At 37.5% G+C, this 21855-nt stretch overlaps 2 protein-coding genes, 2 non-coding genes and 2 pseudogenes across 4 annotated transcripts; all 6 read left to right on the top strand.

Annotated features, from left to right (window-relative positions):
• Window positions 1-513: 513 nt before the first annotated feature.
• On the top strand, window positions 514-1338 carry LOC147517359 (uncharacterized). Its single transcript, XM_086593572.1, has 2 exons — window positions 514-1008; window positions 1093-1338. The coding sequence occupies exons 1-2, from the start codon at window positions 514-516 to the stop codon at window positions 1336-1338; spliced, it is 741 nt and encodes a 246-aa protein (XP_086449698.1).
• Window positions 1339-2159: 821 nt separating this feature from the next.
• Window positions 2160-2567, top strand: LOC147517358 (uncharacterized). Its single transcript, XM_086593570.1, has one exon. The coding sequence runs from the start codon at window positions 2160-2162 to the stop codon at window positions 2565-2567; it is 408 nt and encodes a 135-aa protein (XP_086449696.1).
• Window positions 2568-12848: 10281 nt separating this feature from the next.
• On the top strand, window positions 12849-12999 carry LOC147517357 (U1 spliceosomal RNA; annotated as a pseudogene).
• Window positions 13000-15406: 2407 nt separating this feature from the next.
• Window positions 15407-15593, top strand: LOC147517356 (U2 spliceosomal RNA). Its single transcript, XR_015214541.1, has one exon. It is a non-coding gene; the product is annotated as a U2 spliceosomal RNA (small nuclear RNA).
• A 1349-nt stretch (window positions 15594-16942) lies between these two features.
• On the top strand, window positions 16943-17129 carry LOC147517355 (U2 spliceosomal RNA). The gene has a single exon (XR_015214542.1). It is a non-coding gene; the product is annotated as a U2 spliceosomal RNA (small nuclear RNA).
• A 3562-nt stretch (window positions 17130-20691) lies between these two features.
• On the top strand, window positions 20692-20842 carry LOC147517354 (U1 spliceosomal RNA; annotated as a pseudogene).
• The last annotated feature ends 1013 nt before the right edge of the window (window positions 20843-21855 follow it).

Here is a 21855-nt window from a genome sequence, read left to right as displayed (position 1 = left end):
AGAAGAGTATGACCGAGGAGGAGCACCTGGCAGGGCTAAGTGAAACATTCTTTATACTCCAAAGACACAAACTGATGCTGAACCAAGAAAAGTGTACGTTCGGAGTGACGTCCAAAATTTTTTTGGGGTACATTGTAACCTACCGCGGGATAGAAGCAAACCCAGACCAGATAAGGGCACTGTTGGAAATGCCGTCTCCACAGAATGTGAAAAAGGCATAGAGATTGGCCGGGAGGGTCGCAGCTTTCAATAGGTTCATATCAAAGTCCTCGGATAAATGCTGACCTTTGTACCTACTCTTGGGGAGGACGACCGACTTTCAGTAGGCCGCTGCATGCAAAAGGGCTTTCCAAGAGCTGAAAGAGTATTTGGGAAAGGTTTTGATCTTGTCGCGTCCAGGGCAGGGGGGAGAGGCTATATTTGTACTTGGGGGTATCAGAGTATACAATCAGCTTAGTGTTGATAAGGTTAGTGGACAAGGAAAAAAGGTCGATGTACTTACAAAGAAAGACTATGTTAGACGCCGAAACGAGATACAGTAGGATTGAGAAGTTTGCCTTGGCTTTGGCCTTTTCGGTGCTGAAACTAAAACTGTATTTTGATGCTCACTCGGTGGTAGTGGTGACCAACCTACCACTGAAGCAGGCCCTGAAGGCCGAGAAATTAGGGAGAATGCTGAAATGGGTAGTGATGCTGAGTTCGTATGACATTAAGTATCAAGCTAGGACTGCGGAGAAGGCACAAGTCATGGTTGAATTCCTGGCAGAGTTTCCGGCCAAGGATCCCACCTGGGGGGAGGACATGATTATGGAACAGGAAGTGGACCAAAACCACAACACCCTGGATCCTTGGGACATGCAAAACGGATGGAGAGTCTTTGCAGATGGGTCTACTACCGATACTAGGAATGGAATTGGGGTGGTGTTGGTCACACCCGAGAATACTCACTTGGAGTTATCAATGAAGTTGGGTTTTGCTGTGTCGAACAATGAGTTTAAATATGAAGTGGTGATAGTAGGTTTGGACTTGGCCTAGGATCTGGGGGTGAGAGAGCTGATAGTGTATTCAGATTCAAACTTGGTAGTATGTCAGGTCAACGGAGGGTTCACGGCACGATGTCCAAGAATGGTGAAGTATTTGGAGGTATTACAGAGAAGGGCAGACAAATTCGAAAAGGTCAGATTTGCTCATCTAGGCAGAGGAGAGAATAGAGACGCCGATGCATTGGCATATGTTGTCGCGGTACTTCCTGGAACCGAGGGTAGAGCCATTGAAGTCAGGGTGCTGAGCAAATCGAGTACTGCAGAGGAAGAGAGGTTATGGCTAACTACTGAGTAGGAGCTGGGGTGGATGGAGCCTGTCAAGAGTTTTCTTTCGGGGATAGAGATAGAAGACAAGCGAGAAAGGAGAAGGATAGAACAATTATCACAGAGGTACACATTACTGGATGGGGTTTTGTACTGGCAAAGTGTCAGCGGACCGTTACTGAAATATCTGGGACCGCAGATGGCACAAGAGGTGTTGGGAGAAATTCATGAAGGAGATTGTGGGAGCCATTCGGCAGGGAGGACTACTGTGCACCGACTGCTGACACAGGGGTACTTTTGGCCTCACATGAAGAGAGATGCAATAGAATATGCCAAAAGGTGCAAGAAATGCCAGAGCTTTGCACCATTGATACACGCTCTTACTGAACTCTTGAACCAGGTCTATAGTTCATGGCCGTTTGCTATGTGGGCGTTGGACATTGTCAGACCCCTACCCATGGCAAGCGGCAAAAGAAGGTTCTTGCTAGCCGTGACAGATTATTTTACGAAGTAGGTTGAGGGCGTAGCGCTGCAGCAGGTGAATGAGGAATAGGTAAGGAAGTTCTTATAGGAAAATATCATATGCCGGTTCGGACTCCCACATACCGTCATTGCGGATAACGATACATAGTTTACAGGGGGAAAGGTGAAAGCATTTCTCTAAGCGTTCGGAGTAAAGCAAGGGTTCTCGGCCTCCTAAAATCCGGAAGGGAATGGACAGGAAGAGTCCTCGAATAAGACTATAATGAATAATCTGAAGTAAAAGTTGGAGGAGCGCAAAGGATCCTGGGCAGGGTACTTTGGGCATACCGCACGACTCTGCGAACTTCTACTGGGGAATCACCGTTCGCTATGGCTTATGGAGTGGAGGCGATGATTCCGGTGGAAATAATGGCTGTGACAACTAGAACCAAAGCTGTTGAAGGAGGAGTTAATGAGACAATATTAGCTGGGGAGTTGAATCTCACAGTGGAAAGGAAGGACATTGCGGGCCTCAGATTAGAAGAGTACCACAGGAGGTTGCAGAGACAATATAACAAACGGGTGAAGCCGCAGACATTTAATGTTGGTGACTGTGTGTTGCGGTGGGTGACCCTTGCCACCAAGAAGGAGATAGATAGAAAGTTGGGCCCCAACTGGGAGGGACCATACATCGTGGTAGAAGCTGGAATGTCCAGGACCTATAGGTTGCAGACGCCCCTGGGAGAGACTGTTAAGCGACCATGGAACATCAGGATGTTGAAAAAGTTCCATGAATGACTTTGTGTATAGTTTGTCAGTTAAATGAAAGTTTATTTGCTGCATGATATGTGAACATCGAGCTTTATAATGATAGTTTGAGCCATTTAGTATGTCAATGAAAATGATAGCAAGTGTCATCCATCTGATCTTTGTTTATTCGTTTGTATTTGGATTAGGCCAAAGACATTGAACGAGGAGGTCCGCATTCAACTTGGGGGCTAAACTGATCTACCCCCAACATCTCCATATTCAACTTGGGGGCAAGCTGAGTTGCCCCTAACATTTCCATGGCAGCAGAGGGGGTAAGCCCTCTGCGGACAATGAGGTCCGAATTCAACTTGGGGGCTAAACTTATTTGCCCCCAACATCTCCATAGCCAACTTAGGGGCTAAACTGATCTACCCCCAACATCTCCATATTCAACTTGGGGGCAAGCTGAGTTGCCCCCCAACACCTCCATGGCAGCGGAGGGGGATGGGTCCTTCGCTGACGATGAGAACCGAATTCAACTTGGGGGCAAACTAGGTTGCCCTCAGCGTTTCTGCAGCCACAGGCGTGGATGATGAACTTATGTAATGTTATTAAGTGGAAACACGATAGGCAAAGTAATGCATAGATATGAGAATGTAGTCAGGACTTTTGGTTGACAAAAAAACCATTTCTAGTACGACCTGCTGGGAGTACCCATAAATACAGGCAAAATTGTATGACAAGAAACACAAGATGGCACTGACAAAAGCAAGGCAGCCCATGAAACAAATACAAGCCATTTCACAAGCAATTTTCACTGTGGACCCTCGGACACATCTTCTTGTTGATTTCCCCCGTCCCTTCGGTGGCGGCTCCATCCACATCTATAAGGGAGGTCGCCTCGCCGAGCTGGACAATGACTTCTGTCTCAGGGGCTGTGGATGGGGTCTTAGAGTCTGTAATGACAGGGACTGGAGACTGGACAGGGAAGAGACGTCCTGCTACAGCAAGGGCGTCTAGTTATTGCTTCAACTCCCTGGCTATTTTCTTGGAGGCCAGTGTCTTGAAATGGTCTGCGGCGTCCTTCAAAGATTTGTCTAGAGTTGTCTGAGCAGCGACCCTATCTGCTTCCCGTTGGCTCTCCATCTTTTACGTGATGCCGACCACATAGTCCTAGTAAGCTTGCTCGACGCGTTGGAGTTCCCTATGGTGCTTAAGCGCGGCAAGGTGGGCGTCATCCCGCTCCTTCTCCAGCTGTGCATACTTCGCCCTCCACCCCTCTGGGCCATGGATTTCAGCCTTTACGGACTCCAGAGCATCCAGGGTATTGGTAAGGCCACGGATGATGTACCCGACATCAAGGCTCAGCTGGAAGGGAGGGTAAAGTTAGAGAAAAGTAATAGTAAGAAAAGGAAAAGAAATAGGGGAAGGACGTACCCTTTCCCAGCCGGTTTAGATCACAGCTCGATGGGACGCGAAAGAGCTAGAATCCCCATAAGCCTGATCCCTAGGTAGGTGGGAGCTGAAGAATAGAGACGCGACCACCGCCGGATTGTCCAGAGCAGAGTCACGATTGGTGACGTCCCGATCCCTAGCTTTGAATTGCGGATGCTAGATTTCCATGGGCCCAGCAAGTAGGGGACCAATGGGAATTGCCTCTTTCCCAGAATGGTGTGTTGGAGCCACAGGCCGCGGTGAAGCCGGTCAAGAGTCCCTAGCAGAGGAGGTGGAGGCAGTGACCTTAGCCTTTTTAGTGGGAGGACCTTTGGCAGCGGAATCGGTGGGCTCGTCACCATCAGAATCACTATCCCAAAGCTTGAGCTTAGACACATCCATGGTAGCATAACTAGTTATGGGGTTGGCAAAATCGTCTTCCCAGTCAATGATGGAGGAGTACGACTTTGGGATCTTATCGGGCGCGGTCGTCGAAGTTCTGGCGGCGGCCTTTTGGGCAAGCGCCTTGGAATGAGAGATCTTAGTAGTGAACCCAAAGGACCGATGAGCTTTGCACTTAGTTTTGTGCGGTTTGGGCGGAGAAGGCTTGGGTTTCCTTTCTTTAGGCAGTGGCAATCTGTAAAGGGGGCCCTGGTATTTTCCAATGTCTTCGAGGGAAGGGTCAAGGAGGAGCTGGCTGCCTTTATCCAGATCGATGCCGAGAACGTTGCACTGGCTGCTCCCTAGGTCGCGAAGCTTGGAAAAAAATATCAGAAGAGACACCGGCATAGATTCGAGACAGCGAATCTGAAATCCAACCTGGGACACAAAAAAGAGGATATACATTAGTACAAGCGGGTTCTCAGGGGAGCAAGTAGAACAACTAGTCACACTCAATGCTTCTAAGGAAGTGGAATTGCCTCAGGGATACTTCAGGGGGAAGGTCCGTGGAAAGGAAGCTCCCTGAAATGTACAGTGGGTAGTGGTGCCAAACTTTATCAGAAGTGGTCATGCGGAGAACGACGTACACAGAAGGATTGGTATCCTATACTCCCAAACTTGGTGCTTTTCTTAAGAAAGTATTGGGCTGTGATGTCATGGAGGCGAATCCGCGGAGTGTGCGACTTGTTGTAGTAGTTAACGTCATAAATGATCCGCAAGAAGTTGTCGATGCCCTGGCAGGGCTGGATATTGAAGTGGTTGCAAGCCTCAACATCCAATAGAGATAGGGGGAAGCATAACCCGGTGGCTATCTGCCCCACTGTGGCTACTAGATAACCTGGTTGCGGTGGGACTGGATGAGGAAAATGGGTGACACCAGGCATGTGTTCTAAGACCACGTCTTCAGGAATACCGTATGCCGCTTGGACCGCAGCCAGGTTAGGTCTGTGATAGTAGGACAGTGGGGGAGGAAGTGCAGAGTGTCTCCTAGAAGTAGAGGGGACAGCGGATGGATGAGTGGGCTCAGGAGAAGGGGACTCCGATTGGTCAGCGATGGGGCTGGAAGATCCGGATTTGGGGGAGGAGTCAGCAGATCTGAGGGGCGAGGACACAGATTTGGGAGTCGAGGACACAGATTTGGCAGATCTAGTAGCGGATGAGCCACCAGAATCAGAATCTGACATTGTAAGAGCCAAAAGTGGAAGGAGAAGATGAGCAAGACAGGTGTAGGGCTCCCGGTGAGGAAAAAGGCGAACAAACAGTGAAAACAGAAAAATAAACGTGATCAACTAATGTGTACCAAAATTGAAATGAGAGGGAAAGACGCAAAACTGATCGGGGCAGAGTAGTTTCCCAGCAAGGTATGTCAGAGGAGCGGGAGCGATGCACAGAGATAGCTTCACCGGTGAGAGGATAAAGAAAGTAAGGTTGGAAAAATTGAGAAAATGATAGAAGAAGGTAAGGGAAAATGAGGGGCAGTGCGTGAAAAGAGGAAATGTAGAGTTTGGGAGATGAAAGGGTGCATTAGAAGGTATTTGGCCAGGATTTGATGAGGCAAGGGCAAAACGGGCATGGAAAAACACGTAAGCAGAGAAATGTACCACCCAAATGTGGGCGCATGTCTTTGCGAGAATCGAAAAGACAGAGACAGTTAGGCGTGCGCCATGGGACACGTGCCTAAGGACACGTGGCAAGGGCTCAAAGGTCAAGACATGAGGTAGAACGTGGCTGTCAGAGAGGATAATGCTTCGGATTTGAACAAAGGGTCACGGACAAGACAACTCTGCGAGTAGCCAGCTGTTGAGTCTCGGCCTGCGGACCAATATCTATCTGAGGGCCGAGAGGGGGCATCTGTATTAGCCCATTTTATGACTAGTAAGCTGGTAGGTTATCTGGCCCAGAGCAAAGTAAGCAAACAGGAGCGCGATGCAGGGAATCATGTCAACATAACCCTAAATTGACATCAGCAAGGAATGATGTCATGAGGATCCCCAGGTTAGACCGGACGTGAGATAAGAAAAGAAATGGGGGAAGCATGATAGCAAGGCTGCGGAATCCTAAAGGGACAGGTGGGAATATAGTGGTGGAAGGAAGAAAGGGGGGATCAACAGACAGGAGTGGAGGAGAGGATGGTATAAAAAGGAACAGTAAGGGAATTGAAAGAGAAAGGGATGAGAAACAAAAGAAAAAGAGAGAGGAGAGGGTAGGGAAATCAATAGGGATTTTTTTTGTAAACACAACATAGTTCCAATCATCTCATTGAACCAATAAGAACAATCTCAATGACCAATTTCACAACCACAATCAATCATTTATTATAGATTTAACATACACTTTGATATATCATCACAATTATTGTTTAGAGTTTCTTCAAGTGTCTCTAGAATCACGTCGTCTCTATGTTTTACCTAGTTTCCTGTCTACCACAATCGCTCCCCTCAATTGAGCCGAACATGCACATTCGCATGCCTCTCTCACATAATGGAACCACTCACATGCATAGTTACCCTAAGCGGGATGTCGCATGCCAAGTAACCCCCACACGAACACCAAAACTATGTGAGTAAGCCTTTACTAGGCATAACATATTGCGCGTCTCGTACTGAATTGGCGACGAGATAAATAAAGCCATCATTTGGCTACAAGGGCTCCAAGTTCCCTTGAAACAAAATCACATTCCCTTTACAAGGTAAATCAACATCATATAATCAAATGATTTGTGGTAGCTAAGAACTAGGATTTTCGTTGCGTAACTTATTCAAATATAATTTATTTGTATCTCATAACAATTTCACTCTATCACGTGCATGCCAATTAAATTATTGCACTAAGCCACAATATTTATAAATATCTCCATGCATCTTATAACAACTTTCATTCTTTCACGTGCTAAATAAATCGTTGCTCTAAGACACAAGATTAGAAATATTATTATATCAATACATCTCATAACAATTTTCATTATTTCACGTGCTAAATAAATAATTACACTAAACCACAAATACTTTAAAAATATTACAAATCTCCATAACCAGTAGCATCTCAAAAATATATCTAATCATTTATTTAATTATATAATTATCAAACAACAGTATAACAGAGAATAATATTTAGTACATAAATTCCAACTTACAACGAAATATCGTAATCACTCCATAAAAATATTGCACAATACTTTTATAGCATTTCAACAATGTCATAATATTACACCAAAAATATACTTACATTTTGATTCATGGCTAAATAATTTCTAATCCATTCCAAACACCTTTTAAACACCGAATACATATCTTTACACTTAATACATTTCCCATTACAATGTTTCTACACATATCACGTGCTAACAAAATAAATATCATTTTCCATACGAAAACAACACCTAATGCATATATTGTAATAAATATGAAAGTCTATCATTTATTCATTTCATTGTTAAAACAAATCGGCTAACTACTACGTACACAGTTTTCTTATCTTATCCTCTATTTTATATTATACAACGGTAGTAAGGACTATGGACTATTAATTAACTTCATGTAACTAAATGTAAAACGGGATTAATCTCCACCATTTTATGACAACTACAACTATACACAAACTAATATTTAGCATTCCACATACCAATATAAAATTAAATCATGCATCTTTGTTTCTCAATTTAATTAAATTGAGAATCAACAACCAAATAAATAAATAAATAATTAATTAATTAGTGAGGTCTACTTACTAATACAATTTAATCATTTCATTTTATCTATTTTACGTTATTAAATGTTTAATAAATACTTTGTAATATTAAATTTGATTCATGCAAATAAAATATGAACCCTTATAATTAAAACAACCAAGAAATGGGCCTCAGCCCCCTGGTTTAGATCCGGGTTCATGTAAACCCATCCCCTTCGCCCTGTACCATAAAACCTCCCTATTTCTGACGCCTCGTGACATAAGATCCCTATTTTTGGTGATTATATAAAAATCATGATCTCTTTCTTATCTCTTTCTATTCCTCTTTTACACTTTACACGGACAAGACAACTCTGCGAGTAGCCAGCTGTTGAGTCTCGGCCTGCGGACCAATATCTATCTGAGGGCCGAGAGGGGGCATCTGTATTAGCCCATTTTATGACTAGTAAGCTGGTAGGTTATCCGCCCGAGCAAAGTAAGCAAACAGGAGCTGATGCAGGGAATCATGTCAACATAACCCTAAATTGACATCGCAAGGAATGATGTCATGAGGATCCCCTGTGTTAGACCGGACGTGAGATAAGAAAAAGAAATGGGGAAGCATGATAGCAAGGCTGCGGAATCCTAAAGGGGACGGTGGGAATATAGTGGTGGAAGGAAGAAAGGGGGATCAACAGGGTGGTGGTGGAGGAGAGGATGGTATAAAAAGGAACGATAAGGGAATTGAAAAGAAAGGGATGAGAAACAAAAGAAAAAAGAGAGAGGAGAGGGTAGGGAAATCAATAGGGATTTTTTTTGTAAACACAACATAGTTCCAATCATCTCATTGAACCAATAAGAACAATCTCAATGACCAATTTCACAACCACAATCAATCATTTATTATAGATTTAACATACACTTTGATATATCATCACAATTATTGTTTAGAGTTTCTTCAAGTGTCTCTAGAATCACGTCGTCTCTATGTTTTACCTAGTTTCCTGTCTACCACAATCGCTCCCCTCAATTGAGCCGAACATGCACATTCGCATGCCTCTCTCACATAATGGAACCACTCACATGCATAGTTACCCTAAGCGGGATGTCGCATGCCAAGTAACCCCCACACGAACACCAAAACTATGTGAGTAAGCCTTTACTAGGCATAACATATTGCGCGTCTCGTACTGAATTGGCGACGAGATAAATAAAGCCATCATTTGGCTACAAGGGCTCCAAGTTCCCTTGAAACAAAATCACATTCCCTTTACAAGGTAAATCAACATCATATAATCAAATGATTTGTGGTAGCTAAGAACTAGGATTTTCGTTGCGTAACTTATTCAAATATAATTTATTTGTATCTCATAACAATTTCACTCTATCACGTGCATGCCAATTAAATTATTGCACTAAGCCACAATATTTATAAATATCTCCATGCATCTTATAACAACTTTCATTCTTTTCGTGCTAAATAAATCGTTGCTCTAAGACACAAGATTAGAAATATTATTATATCAATACATCTCATAACAATTTTCATTATTTCACGTGCTAAATAAATAATTACACTAAACCACAAATACTTTAAAAATATTACAAATCTCCATAACCAGTAGCATCTCAAAAATATATCTAATCATTTATTTAATTATATAATTATCAAACAACAGTATAACAGAGAATAATATTTAGTACATAAATTCCAACTTACAACGAAATATCGTAATCACTCCATAAAAATATTGCACAATACTTTTATAGCATTTCAACAATGTCATAATATTACACCAAAAATATACTTACATTTTGATTCATGGCTAAATAATTTCTAATCCATTCCAAACACCTTTTAAACACCGAATACATATCTTTACACTTAATACATTTCCCATTACAATGTTTCTACACATATCACGTGCTAACAAAATAAATATCATTTTCCATACGAAAACAACACCTAATGCATATATTGTAATAAATATGAAAGTCTATCATTTATTCATTTCATTGTTAAAACAAATCGGCTAACTACTACGTACACAGTTTTCTTATCTTATCCTCTATTTTATATTATACAACGGTAGTAAGGACTATGGACTATTAATTAACTTCATGTAACTAAATGTAAAACGGGATTAATCTCCACCATTTTATGACAACTACAACTATACACAAACTAATATTTAGCATTCCACATACCAATATAAAATTAAATCATGCATCTTTGTTTCTCAATTTAATTAAATTGAGAATCAACAACCAAATAAATAAATAAATAAATAATTAATTAGTGAGGTCTACTTACTAATACAATTTAATCATTTCATTTTATCTATTTTACGTTATTAAATGTTTAATAAATACTTTGTAATATTAAATTTGATTCATGCAAATAAAATATGAACCCTTATAATTAAAACAACCAAGAAATGGGCCTCAGCCCCCTGGTTTAGATCCGGGTTCATGTAAACCCATCCCCTTCGCCCTGTACCATAAAACCTCCCTATTTCTGACGCCTCGTGACATAAGATCCCTATTTTTGGTGATTATATAAAAATCATGATCTCTTTCTTATCTCTTTCTATTCCTCTTTTACACTTTGCGAAACAACCCCCGCCTTTCATTCTTTAGTTTCTCTCCTTCAATCAATTTCCATCTTATTCAATCATTTAAACAAAAAAGAACACTAATTCAACTTCGATAACACACAATTCAATATTAAAATTAGAAGAACAAGTTTCGGCGACGAAGAAATTAGGTTTGATGAAAAAGAAATATTTTTCAACAATGAAGAAATCAAGTTTAACAATGAAGAAACACTATTCTACTATGAAGAATCACTCTCTTTCTCATTTCGATTGATTGTTGTGAGTCTTTGTTTTTGTTTTATTGATTTTTCTTTCTTCTTCCTAATTTAAATAAATTGGGTTCCCGTGACTATGTAAATTTGTTTTCGCATAGAAATTTAAGTATGCAAATTTATTTTTACATATTAATTTTTCTCAGCAGATCCCGTGACTGATTATGTAAATATGGTCTTACATAATCGTTTTAGTATGCAAATTTATTTTTACATAATGATTTTTATGTGGGGGAGTCTGTAATTATGTAAATTTGTTTTTACATGGATATTTAAGTATGCAAATTTATGTTTACATAGTGATTTCTCTGCATATCTCATGACTATGCAAATTTAGTTTTACATAATGATTTTTATGTGCGGGTGTGAGTCTATGACTATGTAAATTTGTTTTTACATAGAAATTTCAGTATGCAAATTTATGTTTACATAGTGATTTCTTTGAATATCTCATGACTATGTAAATTTATTTTTACATAGAAATTTTTCTCTAAAAATTTATTTTACATATTGATTTTCAATGAAAATTTAATTTTTACATATTGATTTTATATCAGAGATGTTTGTGTTCCAAAGAATTTTGATTCAACGATATCATTGCTTGACATATCTTGTGTGATATACATTCTCCCATTGCGCCACAAACGAGTGTTGGATCTTGTTTCTTTTGAGTAACAAGTGTTGGATCTACAAATCTACAATCATATTTACTTTTTCTTTTTAATATTCCAATCATTTATTCTTCTTTTTTCCATTTCAAATTTTTTTGAAGATAGAAATTTAATCTTTATGTTTTTTGGGTTGTTTTTTTTTTTCCTCGACGGAAAGAGGATATAGAAATAGAGAACGTCGATCTTTTGGAGGCGGAGGGGTATTTTGGTCAGTTTTCGATTGTGGTTTTGCATGTTAAAAAACAGGGGGTTTTTATCACTTTGTTCGTGTAAAGGGGGTTTTCATGTAGCTAGTTGAAGGTAGAGGGAGATTAAACGCAAAACATGTTAAAACAACCATTTCAAGATACGCAACATATATTTCTTTGTTTTCTAATTAATTGAATGTAATATATAGGGATCAACAACCAAATAATTGAAAATAACTAATTAGTGAGGTCTACTCATATTTTTTTTGTTGTCATCGAAAAAACAATTATATAAAAGAATCCACATCACGTAAAATCTATATCACCAAGTAATAGAAATACTCCCTTTTTTTCATTATCTCTTTTTCCTTATTCCTTATTTCTTTTAATCTTCTTTTAATTTCTTTTTCTCTTTTATATATTTTTTTTCTTTTTGTTTTGTTTTATGTGAAACCATGTTCTTATTTAGATACAAAGAAATAAACTAAGACAATTCCATAATTTTAAATTATCTACACATTAGTTTCCTTAACAACTAAAAACTTTCCATTACTTTCCTTTGAATAAAAATTAACTTTCTATAACAATAAAATTCTCTACCATATTATCTTACCTTAATAAAGAAATTTTCTTTTTTACCAAATATCTCTATTCATAAATATAGAATATTATTCTCTATTAAAAGTACTCTATTTATTATATACCTTATATTAACATTTCTTTTGAAAACTTTCCAAATATTAAAAATCTCTACAAAAGCTTAAAATTCAAAACACTAAATTCCTTTAATACAAATTTCAAAAATATTCTCTTGTTTTCCCTCCTTTCTCTTTTTATAATAAAAGTCAAACCAAATTTTCTATCATATTGACCATGCATTAAATATCTAATCCAAAAATACTAAATATTGTAAAATAATAATGTACAAAAAAATAGGGGCTTTACAGTCTTGGTTCGACAACTCATTCTCAAAATGTTAATATTTTTTCCCACATGAACGAGTCACTAGATGGGGAAGAGAATGGAAGTTATAAATTGAAAAGAATACGTGCGTCGAAACACACTTACCTGGAAATGGGGCGATCAAGAAGGTCCATGGCCTAGGTTTAGCGACCTCCATTGCACTGAAAAGGGGTTCTCGCCTAAGTATCTCCAATGTGGATAGTCTATGTCATAATTTGTTGTAGGGGGCATGCGTTCATGCGGCCCTACCCCCTGCCAATTCAAAGGTCAAATCCCTCTGTGCTATTGTTTTTATCGATCAATACTAAAATCACTAAATTTGAACATGGGAACATTCTTGAAATTAAAATTGTGGCTTTATGTGACGGGACAGGAAGAGGAACTCTGAAGTACGTTCTCCTAAAGCAATATTATATATCAAAATGTGTTCTCATTATTGACCTTTCAATTTCAACCACCACTCCATATGAGATATGTTTAGGTCTATGACTTGTCTTACCTACGAACTGAGATTGAGGTTTAGGTGGAAATGGTTGTGCTCTTCCTTTGGAGAAGAGTTTCCTGTGGATCAGGTTTTCTTAGGTTAACCTGAATCAAGCCTTACATAGTTTATCCCTCTCTATTTATAGGTGGTGAGTTGACTTTCCTTATTTATTCCAGACCATTATGAAGTGTAGATCCATATTGTGCGTTCTCTTGATGATTCACATTTACTTCCATCGTTACAAACTAAATGTCTCCTTATGTGGTGCTTTGACTGATCCTCAGGACCGTTGCAGATCCTTTGTTTCCATATGTGCCTGTATTTGATATTTGGACGTCCTGGTTCTGGGTCGTAACTACGACCTTGTGGCGTAGTATGACTTTGTGATATACGAGCTGTGAAGGTATGACCTGGTGAATTGGACACGTGTGTTGTAGTGACAGGTCTGAGAACGGAGGGTACTAGCACATCCCCTTTTTTAGATCGTTGTTAGGATGACAGCTATGTGAAAAAGAGAAAGTAAAGTTATTTGTATGTGAACATGTGTACAGTTGTAAAACGTTTTGAAAGGAAATAACTCTTCGGGTTTTGTGTGCGAAAATTTTGGATTAGATTTGGGTGGCGGAGATTGGTATTTCACCTTGGAAGGAAGTAACTGTTTTCCTCTTAACATAATAAGCTAGTAGTCGGAGTTTGCGACTAGGTGTGTCTGCTTGTGATTTTTCAAAAAGTTTGGAACACTGGTGTTGTTCGCTTTAGACTTGAGCCATCTCAAATCAAGGTATAAATTTGTCTGAGGGACATATATTTATATTGAATATATTAATGACATGTGTCTTATCATTGATCAATTTAACTAATAACCGACCTATTAGATTATAGCAACCAGACATCTCAAGAGTCATGAGTTACTAAATGGTTACACAAGCGCCAAAGGTTATCAGTGGAATGGAGCACCAAAGGTCATCTCATTCAATTGATATTAATGGAGTACCAAAGAAAGTTATAAAGCACAAGGAGGTTACCAAAGAAAAGGAGGGGAGGGGAGTTCTAGTCATCTTCTCCATTATAGATGAACTATGTCCGACTTGATTCGAGTTCACTAGAGAACTCGATACGAAGGCAACTCGACCTAACCAAGTTCAGTCAACTCTACAATATAATCTCATTCTTCTAAGTTGTAAAGCTAATTAATAAATCTAGCCTTTACAAGTTGAATGACCAAAACATATGTAATGGGTGTGAACCTTGGAACGGATTAGATGTTTGTGTTTGTACGCAGAGGATATGATTGTTTGATCCAAACCTTTTCCTAGATATAACTAGAATTTAAGCATTTGACCTACATTGGCTACTAATCCATTTATGTTCAACTATCAGTATATACCTAGAAGGCTCAATGTGATTTCATCGCATTAGCTGCTTGAAACCCTTGTTAGCAATTTGGGATATGGGAAAAATACAGTACGGGAATAATTCAAGAATTATTCGGTGACTCAAAAAAATGGTACGGTCAAATATTTGGTCAAAACTTCACAATATGGCAATTATACGATGTTTAATTAATATGTGTTTTAAACGTTTGGTTGCAAAAATTTGTGATATTGTGTTAGTAAATATTAATAATAGTTATCATTCTCTACAACATAACAAACATATCCAAGCGATTTAGCTACGAAAACATTGAAACCAATTAAACGGTCCATATAGGTATCTTTATTTATTTGTTTTTGGATTGAAATTACAGTTCAAACATACACACATACCATGGTATTACAATTTAAATATTGCCTAAAAAATATAAAAGTAAAGTTTTTGGATTAATTTATTACTAAGAATGTAAGAGTGAGGACATAAATTACATAAAAAATAACAAAAGTGTGACCAAATTTTCATTCAATTTTTTTTTTTTTTTTTTTTTTTAAATTTTTTTACAACCAACAAATTTTTTAACCGGATTTTTGAAAAATTTGTTAAAAATCGTATTATACTTTTCATCAAGGCAAAAAATCACTAATTATTCCGAATCTTTCAAACATTCGGAAGTATTTAAACGTATGGACCTTCAAAGATTCAATTCATGAATAATTCGGCGAATTGCTAACAAGGCTTAGAACATGCATCCAAGGAAAAATTGAGTACAAAAGCAGGCCTGGGACAATTGACAAATCATATATTTCTCGGCCTTTTGGCTAAGATCTAGTGTAGTCTCATCTTATATGTGGGGCAATGCCTCACTACCGAACGATATTAAATTATGTTTGTGGGAAGAGAGTCCACCACACAAGCTTGTTGTTGGGGCTCTTAAGAGTCACCCACTGCACACGTTACACTACTGCTTAGGATGCCTCATCCCACCAAATCAATGGAAATTTTGATTTAGTTCTCGAAGTTGTGTATATTTGTAGTCAACACTAAGCTTGTCTGCAGCGTAGGCAACCTTTCTTAGAATCTACTTAGCAATAAGATGGGTATATTTTATAGGTTTTCAAAACAGCTCCGTAGATTTTTTCACTATAATGATGTTGTTACATACAATTATTTTACTCCGAGAAACTAAGAATATTGGGGAGTTCTAGTCATCTTCTCCATTATAGATGAACTATGTCTGACTTGATTCGAGTTCACTAGAGAACTCGATACGAAGGCAACTCGACCTAACCAAGTTCAGTCAACTCTACAATATAATCTCATTCTTCTAAGTTGTCAAGCCAATTAATAAATCTAGCCTTTACAAGTTGAATGACCAAAACATATGTAATGGGTGTGAACCTCAGAACGGTTTAGATGTTTGTGTTTGTACGCAGAGGATATGATTGTTTGATCCAAACCTTTTCCTAGATATAACTAGAATTTAAGCATTTGACCTACATTGGCTACTAATCCATTTATGTTCAACTATCAGTATATACCTAGAAGGCTCAATGTGATTTCATCGCATTAGCTGCTTAGAACCCTTGTTAGCAATTTGGGATATGGGAAAAATACAGTACGGGAATAATTCAAGAATTATTCGGTGACTCAAAAAAATGGTACGGTCAAATATTTGGTCAAAACTTCACAATATGGCAATTATACGATGTTTAATTAATATGTGTTTTAAACGTTTGGTTGCAAAAATTCGTGATATTGTGTTAGTAAATATTAATAATAGTTATCATTCTCTACAACATAACAAACATATACAAGCGATTTAGCTACGAAAACATTGAAACCAATTAAACGGTCCATATAGGTATCTTTATTTATTTGTTTTTGGATTGAAATTACAGTTCAAACTTCAAAATACACACATACCATGGTATTACAATTTAAATATTGCCCAAAAAATATAAAAGTAAAGTTTTTGGATTAATTTATTACTAAGAATGTAAGAGTGAGGACATAAATTACATAAAAAATAACAAAAGTGTGACCAAATTTTCATTCAATTTTTTTTTTATTTTTTTATTTTTTTTTAAATTTTTTTACAACCAACGAATTTTTTAACCAAATTTTTGAAAAATTTGTCAAAAATCGTATTATACTTTTCATCAAGGCAAAAAATCACTAATTATTCCGAATCTTTCAAACATTCGGAAGTATTTAAACGTATGGACCTTCAAAGATTCAATTCATGAATAATTCGGCGAATTGCTAACAAGGCTTAGAACATGCATCCAAGGAAAAATTGAGTACAAAAGCAGGCCTGGGACAATTGACAAATCATATATTTCTCGGCCTTTTGGCTAAGATCTAGTGTAGTCTCATCTTATATGTGGTGCAATGCCTCACTACCGAACGATATTAAATTATGTTTGTGGGAAGAGAGTCCACCACACAAGCTTGTTGTTGGGGCTCTTAAGAGTCACCCACTGCACACGTTACACTACTACTTAGGATGCCTCATCCCACCAAATCAATGGAAATTTTGATTTAGTTCTCGAAGTTGTGTATATTTGTAGTCAACACTAAGCTTGTCTACAGCGTAGGCAACCTTTCTTAGAATCTACTTAGCAATAAGATGGGTATATTTTATAGGTCTTCAGGACAGCTTCGTAGATTTTTTCACTATAATGATGTCGTTACATACAGTTATTTTACTCCGAGAAACTAAGAATATTAATCTGCATTGGTCTTTCTAGTCCAGGTAAAGATCTCACCCCAAAATTGTACTTAAATTGTTATGGTAAAGATCTCACCAGAGTACTTAAATTGTATCTAGGCATACATCATATCCCAAAATTATGCTACTTTAAGCTCATTGGACTTAGAGAATAGAGAAGGAAACAATATCGGATTATTGGTTAAGGATGAGTTGGCCGGTTTTGTATCACTAAAAGGGTATCTTTTTCATGGTTTCTATACGTGTATATATAGCAAATTCATACCAACAGTAACCTCCATGGATTAAGCATATGTTACCTTGTATATGGCATGATTCTAGGAAAATATAATCAATGAGTATATTCCTTATATACCCAAGCTCATCATCCATAACCAAAGTTTGCAATAAATCAAGATGGGTTTGACCTTTGACGTTACAATAGTTAGCTAACATGCATTCTAACGTCTTTTTACCACATCTAATTGATGCACCCAAGTCAAGGATCCATGCATCCTGACATGGCAGTATCACACGACGTTTTATCCTATGATGTGAGGTTGAATATACCCATCACTCGTGGATTTTTACCACACACTTGTGCCGATTGGACACACGGTCCAACATTTCCCACTTGGCCAATCAGCCATTACTTTCTGAATGGGCATAAGGTTCAATACCTCCCACTTGGCCATTCAGTTAGTCTTCACCAAGACCCATTGAAACTATATGCTTTTTTAAATCTTCTGTAGCTACAGCCTTTGTCAGTGGGTCCGCAACCATTTCTTTTGTGCACAAATAGCTCACAGTTATCTTGTCTTTATGCAAAACATTAACAATATAAGAATATTGTAATTCAATGTGGTTTGTTCTAGCACTTATTTCACCATTTTTAATGGTGGATATTGTAGCTTGATTATCACAAAATATATTGATTGGCATATCTGGTACTTCTTGAAATTTTAAATCAACAAGAAATTTTTTAATCCATACTGCCTCACTAGCTGCATAGCTATAGGCAATATATTCAGCCTCCATTGTAGACTTTGCAACACAATTTTGTTTTTTTTACTAGACCAAGAAATTGCACCTCCACCTAATGTAAAAACATAACCGCTAGTGGATTTCCTTTCATCTTGGTCCCATGCAAAGTCTGCATCAAAATACCCTTTAATAACTAATAAGTAAGTCAATTTGTACCCTTTTGTTTTTTGAATATAACGCATAATGCATTTTACAGCCATCCAATGTGCTATACCTGGATTACTTTGGTATCTACTTACCAAACCAACAACAAAAGATAAATCTGGTCTAGTACACAACATTGCATACATCAGGCTTCCAACAACCTGTGCATATGGTTTAGCATTCATTTCATTTTTCTCACTATCGTTGACGGGAACCATTTTTTTGGAAAGTTTAGACCCTTTACACATAGGTGTATTTATGGGTCTACATAATCCCATTTTAAAATTTCTTAGTACACTTTCTAAGTATGTCTCTTGAGTGAGACTTATTTTTCTATTACTTCTATCTCTTACAATTTTGGTACAAAGTATATAATTGGCTTCACCCATGTCTTTCATTGCAAAGCGAGATTTTAGCCAATCCTTTACCTCAATCATCATTTTCAAGTCATTACTTAATAACAATATATCATCAACATAAAGTAACATGATGACAAATGAGCTCCCACTATTCCAAATATAAACACAATGGTCATAATCGTTAGAAACAAAGCCATATGCAACAACAACATTATGAAAAGTAATATACCATTGAGGAGATGATTGTTTTAAATCATAAATAGACTTTTTAAGTCTACATACTTTATTTTCATTCCCCTTATCTATATATCCATTTGGTTGCTCCATGTATATATCCTCATTCAACGTTCCATTCAAAAAAGCGGTTTTAACATCCATTTGATGTATTTCTAAATCTAAATGAGCAGCAATAGCAAATAAAATTCTAATAGATGTATATTTAGCTACAAGAGAATATGTCTCATCATAGTCTATTCCTTCTTCTTTTGTAAAACCTTTAGCTACTAATCTAGCTTTATACTTATCTAAAGATCCATCAAATTTTAATTTCTTTCTTAAAATCCATTTATGTTTAACAATGTTTTTATTGAAAGGTAAGTTTACTAATTCCCAAACATCATTAATTCTCATAGAATTCATTTCTTCATACATAGCCTTTTTCTATTCACTAGCATTTGGTGATGTCATAGCTTGTTTGATACTTAATGTTTCATTTTCTAATGGTTCTTCATTTATCAAAGCATGACACAAAACTGAATTTATATGCATATCATCTACAACTACATCTGTCACATAATCCTTCAAATAAGAAGGTGGATGCCTTTCTCTAGCTATTTTTGTTATAGTGTCGTGCACGAGAAGTAGTGATTGTACTACTACTTCATTTTCCACATTAGTGACTTTATTATTAGAAATCTCAAACAAATCAATCATAGCATTTAAAGTAATTAGAGACAAATTATCCTCTATAAAATATGCATCTCTACTTTCAATTACTCCTAAGGATCCATCGCTATGATGCAAAAACAAATCTATAACCTTTAGAATGATCAACATACCCAATAAATGTGCACTTGACCGTTTTAGGGTCCAACTTACTTTTGTTTTTATCCAACACTCTAAAATGTGCATCAATGTTGGACTTAGAGAATAGAGAAGGAAACAATATCGGATTATTGGTTAAGGATGAGCTGGTTTTGTATCACTAAAAGAATATCTTTTGCATGGCTTTGATACATGTATATATAGCCAATTCATACCAACGGTAACCTCCATGGATTAAGCATATGTTACCTTGTATATGGCATGATTCTAGGAAAATATAATCAATGAGTATATTCCTTATATACCCAAGCTCATCCGTAATAACCAAAGTTTGCAATAAATCAAGATGGGTTTGACGTTACAATAGTTGGCTAACATTCTGATGTCTTTTTACCACATCTAATTGATGCACCCAAGTCAAGGATCCATGCATCCTGACATGGCAGCATCACACGACGTTTTATCCTATGATGTGAGGTTGGATATACCCAACACTCGTGGATTTTTACCGCACACTTGTGCCAATTGGACACACGGTCCAACAACTCTTTGATATTGTTTAATGATTTTCAATCTTCAAGATCGATGAAAAACGCACCACATCCACTTACTCTGCAAAAATCTTCCAAATTCTTCACTTGGACCTAGTACTCCACACAGTATAAGGTTCAAAAAAGAGATCTGAATTTTTTGTTTATGAGTCTTCATTCCACATCAGTAACATAAAAGTTTACGGAAGCAAAGTTATGTCTATAAATCATTCATAAGACATCATTAATACTTACTTACCTAGACGGGGTCAATGGGCGATCAAGAAGGTCCATGGCCTACGTTAGTGACATCCATTGCACTTAGGTCGCCTAAGATATCTCCAAGTGGGATAATCTTCATCATAATTTGTTGTAGGGGGGTACGCGTTCGCGCGGCCCCTACCCCCAAACCAATTCAAAGTTCAAATATTAATGTGCTAGGCAATCTCTTTGTGCTATAGTTTTTATTTTCTAATTTCGATCAAATTCTCCTGTTGCTGGAGGACCAATTCAAAGTCCAACTCAGCACCCTTTAAGATTTTGAGAAGAGTTGCTCAGTAGATGAAAGTTATATGTTGTTAAAGCAGATTTCTAGATAGTAAAACGTGGCTTTTTTCTAGCAATTTGCATGAAATTGAAGCTGATTTCTGGTGTGGTGTGAGTGTGAGACGAAACAATTGTTTCCTAGTTGATTAATTTTTACGTGCCAATTTAAAGTTTCTTTAGAGCCATGTTGTACTGGCAACTCTAAGTTATGAGGAATACAAGTTAAGATTATTATATGACCTTATGATTGCATTCAATTGGGTGTAAGTTTGTCACAATGACTTGATTCTCAGGTCTTAATAATGTCATACTACAAAATTGGATATATCCTCTTAGGTTGATACATAGTTATTTGGCTCACTTATTTTGTGTAGATATATTACTTATTGTGTTTCTTCCAATTATCTTCAGGGTCAATAGTAATCCAATATTTTCTTTTTAGAATGTTGTTTAAGCATCTCATCATATTAAAAACGACACCATCAAACTAAAATCAAAATCATCATACATAATTTTCTTGTACTGGGGGCCTGTAGTTACATAAATAAAAAAAAAAAAACAATGAGAAACGTGAAGTATCATTGTAAGTCTGCAATTATTCAGCCAAATGGTCGGTGCGGCGAGCAGTTAAAGACTCTGGGTAAAATTAAATAGAATAAGATATATGTATTAGCGGGACTGTGACTGTAGTAGAAATGTACGTGGTGCCACAAGTTATAAACTAAGATATCAAGCTCTGCTCTCTGTGTTGACCATCAAGCTACACTTCATGAATTTCCAATCCACACACATACACACACACAAAAATGACATACGAAATTGACATACACAATCCAAAAGCGGACTTACACATTGCTCTAATGGCTGAT

This window comes from Coptis chinensis, chromosome 2, assembly GCF_015680905.1.
Source record: "Coptis chinensis isolate HL-2020 chromosome 2, ASM1568090v1, whole genome shotgun sequence".
NCBI classification, from domain to species: domain Eukaryota; kingdom Viridiplantae; phylum Streptophyta; class Magnoliopsida; order Ranunculales; family Ranunculaceae; genus Coptis; species Coptis chinensis.
The sequence above is the reverse complement of the archived record's forward strand: the minus strand, read 5'-3'. Positions and strand labels throughout refer to the sequence as shown.